Raw genomic sequence first — 14,431 nt, forward strand, 5'->3', positions numbered from 1 at the left:
CAGGTGATGACTGACCACCTGTCAGGTGTCGGCGCAGCCTCCAGTGATGAGTGGCGACTTCTGGGAGACAGCGGCTGTCCCCTGCATCCATATCTCTTCACTGTAGCCGACCCTGATAGACCATCACGGGAGGCCTTCAACGAGACGCACCGCTAGGTCAGAGGCATCGTGGAGCGCATCATCGGATGGTAGCTGCGTTTTGTAACTCGTGTTCTGTTTCAGACGTTGCTGCAGCTCATTGAACCTCCTCACCGTCCGGCTGGTCTGGAGTAAAGCTGATGATGGTGGAAAAGGTTGTTCTCAGTTTTACCGATGAGCAGTGGACAGAGAATTTCTGTTTGTCCAGAGAGACGTTTCAGTCCATCTGAAGCTGCACTGGAGAGGATGAACACAACCACCTGCTGCAGATACTGAAGAGCTGGATGCTGCAGCTGTGTTTTTTAAATGTGGCGGGGACACGAGAAGAGGAAATCTGGCAAAGGGGCGGAGCTACCAGTCACCAAACACCGACATCATGAGGGTTCCTATAGAACCCTGAAAGACCCTGCCTCGGAGTAGGAGCTAAAATGGTTTCTAGGAACTGAGGGCCTTTATCCCTAGTTCCTATCTGTCAGAATGTACAAAAGAACGGCCCAGTTCTTCAGAGGAGGTGTCGAAGCGAGCATAAAAAGAATGAAGGCTCGAGGTGAGGCTGATATTGTTTATAGCTTTATGGTTTGAGGTCTGTAGTAGGTAGTTTGTGTCAGACCCCTCCACACTGAAGCAGGGTCGTTGGCAGAGAACTGCTGCGACGTCTTTCTGAAAACGCAGATTTATCTCTCCTCACTTCCTTGCTAAACCGGTACTTCGCCTCTCTGTAGCAGTCCCTGTCTCCACCTTTGAAAGCTGCTTCTTTCTCCTTCTTAATGTGTCAGAGTTTGGCTGTGAACCAGGGTTTGTCCTTGTGATAACTCACCCTGGTGGTGGGACAATGAACTCGTCACAAAGTGTATGTATGAAGTCACAGTGTCCGTGTACTCATCCAGGTCGTCTGTGGCACCTTTAAACTTTTCCAGTCCGTTGTCTCCAAACACTGACTTACAAGTCCACAGCTTCACTTGTCCTTCTCTAAGTTCTCACTACAGGTTTAGTTCTAGTCTCTGTTTGTAGGCAGGGATGAGGTGGACCATCACGTGGTCTGATAGTCCGAGTGCAGCGCGTGGAAGAGCCCGGTACGCGCTTGGTACGCTACCGGTATGCGACTGGTACACGCTTGGTACGCGACCCGTACACGCTTGGTACGCGACCCGTACACGCTTGGTACGCTCGGTACACGCTTGGTACGCAACAGGTACACGCTTGTTACGCGACCGGTACACGCTTAGTACACTACCGGTACACGCTTGGTACGCTACCGGTACGTGCTTGGTACGCGACCGGTACACGCTTGGTACGCTACCGGTACACTCTTGGTACGCGACCGGTACACGCTTGGTACGCTTGGTACACGCTTGGTACGCGACCGGTACACGCTTGGTACGCGACCGGTCCACGCTTGGTACGCTACCGGTACACGCTTGGTACGCGACCGGTACACGCTTGATACCCCGACCGGTCTACGCTTGGTACGCGACCGGTACACGCTTGGTACGCGACCGGTACAGGCTTGGTACGCTTGGTACGCGACCGGTCCACGCTTGGTACGCGACCGGTACGCGACAGGTACACGCATGGTACGCGACAGGTACACGCATGGTACGCGACAGGTACACGCTTGGTACGCTACCGGTACACGCTTGGTACGCGACCGGTACACGCTTGGTACACTACCGGTACATGCTTGGTATGCGCCCGGTACACTCTTGGTACGCGACCGGTACACGCTTGGTACGCGACCGGTACACGCTTGGTACGCGACCGGTACACGCTTGGTACGCCCGGTACACGCTTGGTACGCGACAGGTACACGCTTGGTACGCGACCGGTACACGCTTAGTACACTACCGGTACACGCTTGGTACGCGACCGGTCCACGCTTGGTACTCGACCGGTACACGCTTGGTACGCGACCGGTACACGCTTGGTACGCTACCGGTACACTCTTGGTACGCGACCGGTACACGCTTGGTACGCGACCGGTACACGCTTGGTACGCTCGGTACACGCTTGGTACGCGACAGGTACACGCTTGGTACGCGACCGGTACACGCTTAGTACACTACCGGTACACGCTTGGTACGCTACCGGTACGCGCTTGGTACGCGACCGGTACACGCTTGGTACGCTACCGGTACACTCTTGGTACGCGACCGGTACACGCTTGGTACGCGACCGGTACACGCTCGGTACGCGACCGGTACACGCTCGGTACGCGACCGGTACACGCTAGGTACGCTACCGGTACGCGCTTGGTACGCTACCGGTACGCGCTTGGTACGCGACCGGTACGCGCTTGGTACGCGACCGGTACATGACAGGTACACGCTTGGTACGCTACCGGTACGCGCTTGGTACGCTACCTGTACGCGCTTGGTATGCTACCGGTACACGCTTGGTACGCGACCGGTCCACGCTTGGTACGCGACCGGTCCACGCTTGGTACGCGACCGGTCCACGCTTGGTACGCGACCGGTCCACGCTACCGGTACACGCTTGGTACGCGACCGGTACGCGCTTGGTACGCGACCGGTACGCGCTTGGTACGCGACCGGTCCACGCTTGGTACGCGACCGGTCCACGCTTGGTACGCTACCGGTACACGCTTGGTACGCGACCGGTACACGCTTGGTACGCGACAGGTACACGCTTGGTACGCAACAGGTACACGCTTGGTACGCAACAGGTACACGCTTGATACCTGTCACGTCCCCTGGCCTCTGGCCTGGGTACGTGCTAGTGAGATGCTGCAGAGCCTGCACCCTGCACCTCGCCTCAGAGACCTCCTCCTTCTTCCTCCTTCCTGGGGATTGGTCGTCGTCGGCTCCACCTTCCTTCGGAGGAGACAAGCCTCCGACGCCTTATTGGATGATTCCTTCCACGCACTTCCTCCTCTTCAGCCAACCAGCACGACGCCTGGCGTATAAGAAGGAGGCGGCAACGCTGATCATGGCAGCTGTGTTTCTTTGGCCCACAGCTTGCCAGTGCTGGGATTGTGCTTGACATAGTAGCTGGACCGAGAACCTTGTTGGTTGTAGGAGCTTTAATCTTCCCTTTAGCTATTTATTTAGACACCGGAATAGGTTATTGTTTGAGATTCTGCGCCCTCTGTTGTATTTACGCTTCCTTGGTTTAGCGGACACCTTTTGTTTGTTTGTTGAATATACTTGTTTTGGTGTGTATATATATATATATATATATATATATATATATATGTGTATACGTTTGGTTAAGTATAGCTTGGGTTTAATTAATTCTAACCTCGAATGAGGACACCTTATGTTATTTATGATCTCGTTACTTACCGTGGGTGTTGTGTAAAACTTGAACCCGTTTGTGTTGTAATAAATTATGGTGCATACTTTAGGTTTTGTTTCATTTTTGATTTGTTACCGACCCGACTACCCCTAGGCTGAGTTGGGGTCGTAACAAAGTGGGGGCTCGTCCGGGAGCTTTGTTTGTTGTACGGAAACAGAGAGCGCAGACTCTTAATTGATTGAGTTTATTGGAATCTGCCCTGTGGAGGTAAGTGGCTGGCATCAAAATGACTTCCTTTGATCTAGGGGATTTTAAGGGAAATCCGACCCTAGATCGTGTGAATCGGTGTAGGAAGGATGATTTGACAAAAATCGCTGATTGTTATGACATCCCGATAAATAAAAAGATGTTGAAGCGTGAGATGAGGGAATTAATTGTGGCTGGATTACTTGAAAGAGGCGTTCTGCATGGGGCTGTGACTGACTCTGCTGTTTTGCCTGTGATGGCTGGTCCGTCTGAGGTGGCGGGGCCCAGCAATGCTGAGCTTGATTGCCAGTTGAGCACAGCTGGTGATGAGGAGTCAATTCCAGGGAGTGAGGATAGGAAGTCTCCGCCTATCACTCTCCCCAGGTTTGACCCGCTCAAATACCCGACTGGTACACGCTTGGTACGCAACAGGTACACGCTTGATACCCGACTGGTACACGCTTGGTACGCGACTGGTACACGCTTGGTACGCTACCGGTACGTGCTTGGTATGCTTGGTACACGACAGGTACACGCTTGGTACGCTACCGGTACGCGCTTGGTACGCTACCGGTACGCGCTTGGTACGCTACCGGTACGCGCTTGGTACGCTTGGTACACGACAGGTACACGCTTGGTACGCTACCGGTACACGATTGGTACGCGACAGGTACACGCTTGGTACGCGACCGGTACCCGCTTGGTACGCGCTTGGTACGCGACTGGTACACACCGCTGACTGTAGTGTAGTGGTGACCCAGTGTGTTCTCCTCTCTGGTGGCATTGAATAAACTAACTGTATTTGGGTAGGTCCTGGTTCAGATTCCCCTGGTTAAAGTCACCGAGTACAATAACCAACGAGTCCGGGTAAGTCCAGGATCTAGTCCACGAGTGCACGCTGAGCCTCGTGCATGTCCGTGCTCGGTGTGAAGTAAACAGCGACCAGAATGAGTGAAGCAAACTTACGTGGAGAGTAAAAAGGCTTACAGTTGATGAGTAGACATTCCAGAGGAGGGGAGCAGCCGCTGTTGCTGTAGAAGCAGAGTCCACTGCCTTTGGTCTTGATGGAGAGCTCCGGGTCCCGGTCTGCACGAATCAGCTGAAAACCCTCCAGATGTAATGTGTTGTCCGGGGTCCGTCACAGGGCCACGTCTCCATGAAACACAGAACACACGAGGAGGAGAAATCTGTTTCTCCTCATCAGCAGCACCAGCTCATCCATGTTGTTGCTGAGGGAGCGTACGTTGGACAGGAAACTCCGAGGTAGGAGCTGCATGATCCGCCTTCGCTCGTTTTCCTCTCCTGCAGCGTCTCACTTCTTTGGCAAAAAACTAAACCCAATCTGAACCAGAAGCTAAAAAAACTGGAAGTAGATCTGTAGGGGTGGTAGATCTAATATTTAGAAGCTCTTCACGGCTGTAAGAGCAGGCTCTGGGCGCCATCTTGGTAATAGAAAAGAAACCAACATCTAAGGCTCATTGTTGATCTTCTAGGTAAATGGCAGTATCGTCTGCAAACTGGCTGACTTTAAATTCCTTATCCATGATTGCAACGCCTACAAACATAGAAACGTTTTCAACCAGTAAACATCTGAGTTACTAGGTAAACACGTTAGGGGAGGGCGGGTACCTGGACAGAGTCCTCCGGAAACGGTGGTGATATTCCTGAATTCAGAGATACAGAGCTGCAGACGCCGGGTACAACATCCTAAATATATCACATTTATTATCATGGTCTCCTCACCAACCTCCTCTGTTCCTTCTCCAGGAGTCTCTGTGGATGAAGAACGTCTTCACCTTCATCTGTCAGCACCTGAGTCCTGGTAGCTGTGGCCCCGCCTCCTCCTGTGCTGACCAATCATCTTCGGGTGAGTCGTCCAGGTGTGATATGACTGCAGAACCAGTCTGATGTTCTCAAGCTGTACCGTCTGAAGGTCTCTGCAGAGGTGAAGATGGTGGGAAGGAGGTTTCAAACACAGTCTAGTCCTACGGTCTTCAGCTTTCACTCTGTAATAGATAAGCTGGTCAGTGTGCTAAAAGCCAGAGATCTAGAATCAGATCTGGTGTTCATGGTCACATTATTCCAGAGTCCTGGACCTGCTACAGAGAAGATCTGGACTGGGTAAAACCAGCCAAGAACTGGACCTCATGGCTGTAATAGAGCATGAATAATGGGTGTTAGAGTTGGTAGGCGGTAGCTGTACGTGAGTCATTGCTAACACTTAGCATTAGCATCATGGAGTCTTACTCGTGATAAAATCCCACCGGCAGAACAGAGACAGGCCTCATATAAAGCACAGAAGCTTCCAGAGCCGGAACAAATGTAGCCAGCATGGGGGGTCGCACCCGTGGAGGATGTAGGTGCTTTAATACCCACTCTGTTCACGGTAAGAGAGTCCCACACCCACTCTGTTCATGGTGAGTGGGTCCCACACCCACGCTGTTCACGGTGAGAGGGTCCCACACCCACTCTGTTCACGGTGAGAGGGTCCCACACCCACTCTGTTCATGGTGAGAGGGTCCCACACCCACTCTGTTCACGGTGAGAGGGTCCCACACCCACTCTGTTCATGGTGAGAAGGTCCCACACCCACGCTGTTCATGGTGAGAGGGTCCCACACCCACTCTGTTCACGGTCAGTGGGTCCCACACCCACTCTGTTCATGGTGAGAGGGTCCCACACCCACTCTGTTCATGGTGAGAGGGTCCCACACCCACTCTGTTCATGGTGAGAGGGTCCCTCACCCACTCTGTTCATGATGAGAGGGTCCCACACCCACTCTGTTCAAGGTGAGTGGGTCCCACACCCACTCTGTTCAAGGTGAGAGGGTCCCACACCCACTGTGTTCATGATGAGAGGGTCCCACACCCACTCTGTTCACGGTGAGTGGGTCCCACACCCACTCTGTTCATGGTGAGAGGGTCCCACACCCACTCTGTTCATGGTGAGAGAGTACCACACCCACTCTGTTCATGGTGAGAGGGTCCCACACCCACTCTGTTCGTGATGAGAGGGTCCCACACCCACTCTGTCTACGGTAAGTGGGTCCCACACCCACTCTGTTCATAGTGAGAGGGTCCCACACCCACTCTGTTCATGATGAGAGGGTCCCACACCCACTCTGTCTACGGTGAGAGGGTCCCACACCCCCTCTGTTCATGGTGAGAGGGTCCCACACCCCCTCTGTTCATGGTGAGAGGGTCCCAAACCCACTCCGTTCATGATGAGAGAGTCCCACACCCACTCTGTTCATGGTGAGAGGGTCCCACACCCCCTCTGTTCATGATGAGAGAGTCCCGCACCCACTCTGTTCACAGCGAGAAGGACCCACACCCACTCTGTTCAAGGTGAGAGGGTCCCTCACCCACTCTGTTCATGGTGAGAGGGTCCCACACCCCCTCTGTTCATGGTGAGAGGGTCCTTGACCCACTCTGTTCATGGTGAGAGGGTCCCACACCCCCTCTGTTCATGATGAGAGAGTCCCACACCCACTCTCTTCATGATGACAGGGTCCCACACCCACTCTGTCTACGGTGAGAGGGTCCCACACCCCCTCTGTTCATGGTGAGAGGGTCCCACACCCCCTCTGTTCATGGTGAGAGGGTCCCAAACCCACTCTGTTCATGGTGAGAGGGTCCCACACCTCCTCTGTTCATGATGAGAGGGTCCCACACCCACTCTGTTCATGATGAGAGGGTCCCACACCCACTCTGTCTACGGTGAGAGGGTCCCACACCCCCTCTGTTCATGGTGAGAGGGTCCCACACCCCCTCTGTTCATGGTGAGAGGGTCCCAAACCCACTCTGTTCATGATGAGAGAGTCCCACACCCACTCTGTTCATGGTGAGAGGGTCCCTTACCCCCTCTGTTCATGATGAGAGAGTCCCACACCCACTCTGTTCAAGGTGAGAGGGTCCCACACCCACTCTGTTCATGATGAGAGTGTACCACACCCACTCTGTTCATGATGAGAGGGTCCCACACCCACTCTGTTCATGATGAGAGAGTCCCACACCCACGCTGTTCACGGTGAGAGTGTCCCACACCCACTCTGTTCACGGTGAGAGGGTCCCACACCCACTCTGTTCACAGTGAGAGGGTCCCACACCCCCTCTGTTCACGGTGAGTTGGTCCCACACCCACTCTGTTCATGGTGAGAGGGTCCCACACCCACTCTGTTCACGGTGAGAGGGTTCCACACCCACTCTGTTCACGGTGAGTGGGTCCCACACCCACTCTGTTCAAGGTGAGAGGGTCCCACACCCACTCTGTTCACAGCGAGAAGGACCCACACCCACTCTGTTCAAGGTGAGAGGGTCCCTCACCCACTCTGTTCATGGTGAGAGGGTCCCACACCCCCTCTGTTCATGGTGAGAGGGTCCCACACCCCCTCTGTTCATGGTGAGAGGGTCCCAAACCCACTCTGTTCATGGTGAGAGGGTCCCACACCTCCTCTGTTCATGATGTGAGAGTCCCACACCCACTTTGTTCATGGTGAGAGGGTCCCACACCCACTCTGTTCATGATGAGAGAGTCCCACACCCATTCTGTTCATGGTGAGAGGGTCCCACACCCACTCTGTTCATGATGAGAGGGTCCCACACCCACTCTGTTCATGGTGAGAGGGTCCCTGACCCACTCTGGTCATGGTGAGAGGGTCCCACACCCACTCTGTTCATGGTGAGAGGGTCCCACACCCACTCTGTTCACAGCGAGAAGGACCCACACCCACTCTGTTCAAGGTGAGAGGGTCCCTCACCCACTCTGTTCATGGTGAGAGGGTCCCACACCCCCTCTGTTCATGGTGAGAGGGTCCCACACCCCCTCTGTTCATGGTGAGAGGGTCCCAAACCCACTCTGTTCATGGTGAGAGGGTCCCACACCTTCTCTGTTCATGATGTGAGAGTCCCACACCCACTTTGTTCATGGTGAGAGGGTCCCACACCCACTCTGTTCATGATGAGAGAGTCCCACACCCACTCTGTTCATGGTGAGAGGGTTCCACACCCACTCTGTTCATGGTGAGAGGGTCCCTGACCCACTCTGGTCATGGTGAGAGGGTCCCACACCCACTCTGTTCATGGTGAGAGGGTCCCACACCCACTCTGTTCATGATGAGAGAGCCCCACACCCACTCTGTTTATGGTGAGAGGGTCCCACACCCACTCTGTTCATGATGAGAGAGTCCCACACCCACTCTGTTCATGGTGAGAGGGTCCCTTACCCCCTCTGTTCATGATGAGAGAGTCCCACACCCACTCTGTTCATGGTGAGAGGGTCACACACCCACTCTGTTCATGATGAGAGAGTACCACACCCACTCTGTTCATGATGAGAGGGTCCCACACCCACTCTGTTCATGATGAGAGCGTTCGACACCCAATCTGTTCATGATGAGAGGGTCCCACACCCACTTTGTTCATGGTAAGAGGGTCACACACCCACTCTGTTCACAGTGAGAGGGTCCCACACCCACTCTGTTCATAGTGAGAGGATCCCACACCCACTCTGTCTTCGGTGAGTGGGTCCCACACCCACTCTGTTCATAGTGAGAGGGTCCCACACCCACTCTGTTCATGGTGAGAGGGTCCCACACCCACTCTGTTCATGGTTAGAGAGTACCACACTCACTCTGTTCATGGTGAGAGGGTCCCACACCCACTCTGTTCGTGATGAGAGGGTCCCACACCCACTCTGTCTACGGTGAGTGGGTCCCACACCCACTCTGTTCATAGTGAGAGGGTCCCACACCCACTCTGTTCATGATGAGAGGGTCCCACACCCACTCTGTCTACGGTGAGAGGGTCCCACACCCACTCTGTTCATGGTGAGAGGGTCCCACACCCACTCTGTTCATGATGAGAGAGCCCCACACCCACTCTGTTTATGGTGAGAGAGTCCCACACCCACTCTGTTCATGGTGAGAGGGTCCCTTACCCCCTCTGTTCATGATGAGAGGGTCCCTTACCCCCCCTGTTCATGATGAGAGAGTCCCACACCCACTCTGTTCATGGTGAGAGGGTCCCACACCCACTCTGTTCATGATGAGAGAGTACCACACCCACTCTGTTCATGATGAGAGGGTCCCACACCCACTCTGTTCATGATGAGAGAGTCCCACACCCACGCTGTTCACGGTGAGAGGGTCCCACACCCACTCTGTTCACGGTGAGAGGGTCCCACACCCCCTCTGTTCACGGTGAGTTGGTCCCACACCCACTCTGTTCATGGTGAGAGGGTCCCACACCCACTCTGTTCATGGTGAGAGGGTCCCACACCCACTCTGTTCATGGTGAGAGGGTTCCACACCCACTCTGTTCACCATGAGAGGGTCCCACACCCACTCTGTTCAAGGTGAGAGGGTCCCACACCCACTCTGTTCACAGCGAGAAGGACCCACACCCACTCTGTTCAAGGTGAGAGGGTCCCTCACCCACTCTGTTCATGGTGAGAGGGTCCCACACCCCCTCTGTTCATGGTGAGAGGGTCCCACACCCCCTCTGTTCATGGTGAGAGGGTCCCAAACCCACTCTGTTCATGGTGAGAGGGTCCCACACCTCCTCTGTTCATGATGTGAGAGTCCCACACCCACTTTGTTCATGGTGAGAGGGTCCCACACCCACTCTGTTCATGATGAGAGAGTCCCACACCCACTCTGTTCACGGTGAGAGGGTCCCACACCCACTCTGTGCATGATGAGAGGGTCCCACACCCACTCTGTTCATGGTGAGAGGGTCCCTGACCCACTCTGGTCATGGTGAGAGGGTCCCACACCCACTCTGTTCATGGTGAGAGGGTCCCACACCCACTCTGTTCATGATGAGAGAGCCCCACACCCACTCTGTTTATGGTGAGAGGGTCCCACACCCACTCTGTTCATAGTGAGAGGGTCCCACACCCACTCTGTTCATGGTGAGAGGGTCCCACACCCACTCTGTTCACAGCGAGAAGGACCCACACCCACTTTGTTCAAGGTGAGAGGGTCCCTCACCCACTCTGTTCATGGTGAGAGGGTCCCACACCCCCTCTGTTCATGATGAGTGGGTCCCACACCCACTCTGTTCATGGTGAGAAGGTCCCACACCCACTCTGTTCACGGTGAGAGGGTCCCACACCCACTCTGTTCACGGTGAGAGGGTCCCACACCCACTCTGTTCACAGTGAGAGGGTCCCACACCCCCTCTGTTCACGGTGAGTTGGTCCCACACCCACTCTGTTCATGGTGAGAGGGTCCCACACCCACTCTGTTCATGGTGAGTGGTTCCCACACCCACTCTGTTCATAGTGAGAGGGTCCCACACCCACTCTGTTCATGGTGAGAGGGTCCCACACACACTCTGTTCACAGCGAGAAGGACCCACACCCACTCTGTTCAAGGTGAGAGGGTCCCTCACCCACTCTGTTCATGGTGAGAGGGTCCCACACCCCCTCTGTTCATGATGAGTGGGTCCCACACCCACTCTGTTCATGGTGAGAAGGTCCCACACCCACGCTGTTCACGGTGAGAGGGTCCCACACCCACTCTGTTCACGGTGAGAGGGTCCCACACCCACTCTGTTCAGAGTGAGAGGGTCCCACACCCCCTCTTTTCACGGTGAGTTGGTCCCACACCCACTCTGTTCATAGTGAGAGGGTCCCACACCCACTCTGTTCATGGTGAGAGGGTCCCACACCCACTCTGTTCATGGTGAGAGGGTTCCACACCCACTCTGTTCACCATGAGAGGGTCCCACACCCACTCTGTTCACGGTGAGTGGGTCCCACACCCACTCTGTTTACAGTGAGAGGGTCCCACACCCACTCTGTTTACAGTGAGAGGGTCCCACACCCACTCTGTTCATAGTGAGAGGGTCCCACACCCACTCTGTCTACGGTGAGTGGGTCCCACACCCACTCTGTTCATAGTGAGAGGGTCCCACACCCACTCTGTCTACGGTGAGTGGGTCCCACACCCACTCTGTTCATGGTGAGTGGGTCCCACACCCACTCTGTTCATGGTGAGAGGGTCCCACACCCACTCTGTTCAAGGTGAGAAGGACCCACACCCACTCTGTTCAAGGTGAGAGGGTCCCTCACCCACTCTGTTCATGATGAGAGGGTCCCACACCCACTCTGTTCAAGGTGAGAGGGTCCCACACCCACTGTGTTCATGATGAGAGGGTCCCACACCCACTCTGTTCACGGTGAGTGGGTCCCACACCCACTCTGTTCATGGTGAGAGGGTGCCACACCCACTCTGTTCATGGTTAGAGAGTACCACACCCACTCTGTTCATGGTGAGAGGGTCCCACACCCACTCTGTTCGTGATGAGAGGGTCCCACACCCACTCTGTCTACGGTGAGTGGGTCCCACACCCACTCTGTTCATAGTGAGAGGGTCCCACACCCACTCTGTTCATGATGAGAGGGTCCCACACCCACTCTGTCTACGGTGAGAGTGTCCCACACCCACTCTGTTCATGGTGAGAGGGTCCCACACCCACTCTGTTCATGATGAGAGAGCCCCACACCCACTCTGTTTATGGTGAGAGAGTCCCACACCCACTCTGTTCATGGTGAGAGGGTCCCTTACCCCCTCTGTTCATGATGAGAGGGTCCCTTACCCCCTCTGTTCATGATGAGAGAGTCCCACACCCACTCTGTTCATGGTGAGAGGGTCCCACACCCACTCTGTTCATGATGAGAGAGTACCACACCCACTCTGTTCATGATGAGAGGGTCCCACACCCACTCTGTTCATGATGAGAGAGTCCCACACCCACGCTGTTCACGGTGAGAGGGTCCCACACCCACTCTGTTCACGGTGAGAGGGTCCCACACCCCCTCTGTTCACGGTGAGTTGGTCCCACACCCACTCTGTTCATGGTGAGAGGGTCCCACACCCACTCTGTTCATGGTGAGAGGGTTCCACACCCACTCTGTTCACCATGAGAGGGTCCCACACCCACTCTGTTCAAGGTGAGAGGGTCCCACACCCACTCTGTTCACAGCGAGAAGGACCCACACCCACTCTGTTCAAGGTGAGAGGGTCCCTCACCCACTCTGTTCATGGTGAGAGGGTCCCACACCCCCTCTGTTCATGGTGAGAGGGTCCCACACCCCCTCTGTTCATGGTGAGAGGGTCCCACACCCACTTTGTTCATGGTGAGAGGGTCCCACACCCACTCTGTTCACGGTGAGAGGGTCCCACACCCACTCTGTTTACAGTGAGAGGGTCCCACACCCACTCTGTTTACAGTGAGAGGGTCCCACACCCACTCTGTTCATAGTGAGAGGGTCCCACACCCACTCTGTCTACGGTGAGTGGGTCCCACACCCACTCTGTTCATAGTGAGAGGGTCCCACACCCACTCTGTCTACGGTGAGTGGGTCCCACACCCACTCTGTTCACGGTGAGTGGGTCCCACACCCACTCTGTTCATGGTGAGAGGGTGCCACACCCACTCTGTTCATGGTTAGAGAGTACCACACCCACTCTGTTCATGGTGAGAGGGTCCCACACCCACTCTGTTCGTGATGAGAGGGTCCCACACCCACTCTGTTCATAGTGAGAGGGTCCCACACCCACTCTGTTCATGATGAGAGGGTCCCACACCCACTCTGTCTACGGTGAGAGTGTCCCACACCCACTCTGTTCATGGTGAGAGGGTCCCACACCCACTCTGTTCATGATGAGAGAGCCCCACACCCACTCTGTTTATGGTGAGAGAGTCCCACACCCACTCTGTTCATGGTGAGAGGGTCCCTTACCCCCTCTGTTCATGATGAGAGGGTCCCTTACCCCCTCTGTTCATGATGAGAGAGTCCCACACCCACTCTGTTCATGGTGAGAGGGTCCCACACCCACTCTGTTCATGATGAGAGAGTACCACACCCACTCTGTTCATGATGAGAGGGTCCCACACCCACTCTGTTCATGATGAGAGAGTCCCACACCCACGCTGTTCACGGTGAGAGGGTCCCACACCCACTCTGTTCACGGTGAGAGGGTCCCACACCCCCTCTGTTCACGGTGAGTTGGTCCCACACCCACTCTGTTCATGGTGAGAGGGTCCCACACCCACTCTGTTCATGGTGAGAGGGTTCCACACCCACTCTGTTCACCATGAGAGGGTCCCACACCCACTCTGTTCAAGGTGAGAGGGTCCCACACCCACTCTGTTCACAGCGAGAAGGACCCACACCCACTCTGTTCAAGGTGAGAGGGTCCCTCACCCACTCTGTTCATGGTGAGAGGGTCCCACACCCCCTCTGTTCATGGTGAGAGGGTCCCACACCCCCTCTGTTCATGGTGAGAGGGTCCCACACCCACTTTGTTCATGGTGAGAGGGTCCCACACCCACTCTGTTCACGGTGAGAGGGTCCCACACCCACTCTGTTTACAGTGAGAGGGTCCCACACCCACTCTGTTTACAGTGAGAGGGTCCCACACCCACTCTGTTCATAGTGAGAGGGTCCCACACCCACTCTGTCTACGGTGAGTGGGTCCCACACCCACTCTGTTCATAGTGAGAGGGTCCCACACCCACTCTGTCTACGGTGAGTGGGTCCCACACCCACTCTGTTCACGGTGAGTAGGTCCCACACCCACTCTGTTCATGGTTAGAGAGTACCACACCCACTCTGTTCATGGTGAGAGGGTCCCACACCCACTCTGTTCGTGATGAGAGAGTCCCACACCCACGCTGTTCACGGTGAGAGTGTCCCACACCCACTCTGTTCACGGTGAGAGGGTCCCACACCCACTCTGTTCACAGTGAGAGGGTCCCACACCCCCTCTGTTCACGGTGAG

At 55.2% G+C, this 14,431-nt stretch overlaps 1 protein-coding gene across 5 annotated transcripts in view; it reads left to right on the plus strand.

Annotated features, from left to right (window-relative positions):
* The window catches only part of ctc1 (CTS telomere maintenance complex component 1), a 56,818-nt gene that overhangs the window by 7,821 nt on the left and 34,566 nt on the right, over positions 1-14,431 (plus strand). For all 5 annotated transcript variants that reach the window (XR_006010163.1, XM_041984675.1, XM_041984677.1 and 2 more), the window contains exon 2: positions 5,407-5,506. Coding sequence is in view for 4 of the 5 variants with exons in the window: in XM_041984675.1 (XP_041840609.1) it covers positions 5,407-5,506 (100 nt within the window). In the remaining variant the exon portion in view is untranslated. The remainder of the gene's footprint in view (positions 1-5,406; positions 5,507-14,431) is intronic.

Source organism: Melanotaenia boesemani, chromosome 5 (genome assembly GCF_017639745.1).
Source record: "Melanotaenia boesemani isolate fMelBoe1 chromosome 5, fMelBoe1.pri, whole genome shotgun sequence".
NCBI classification, from domain to species: domain Eukaryota; kingdom Metazoa; phylum Chordata; class Actinopteri; order Atheriniformes; family Melanotaeniidae; genus Melanotaenia; species Melanotaenia boesemani.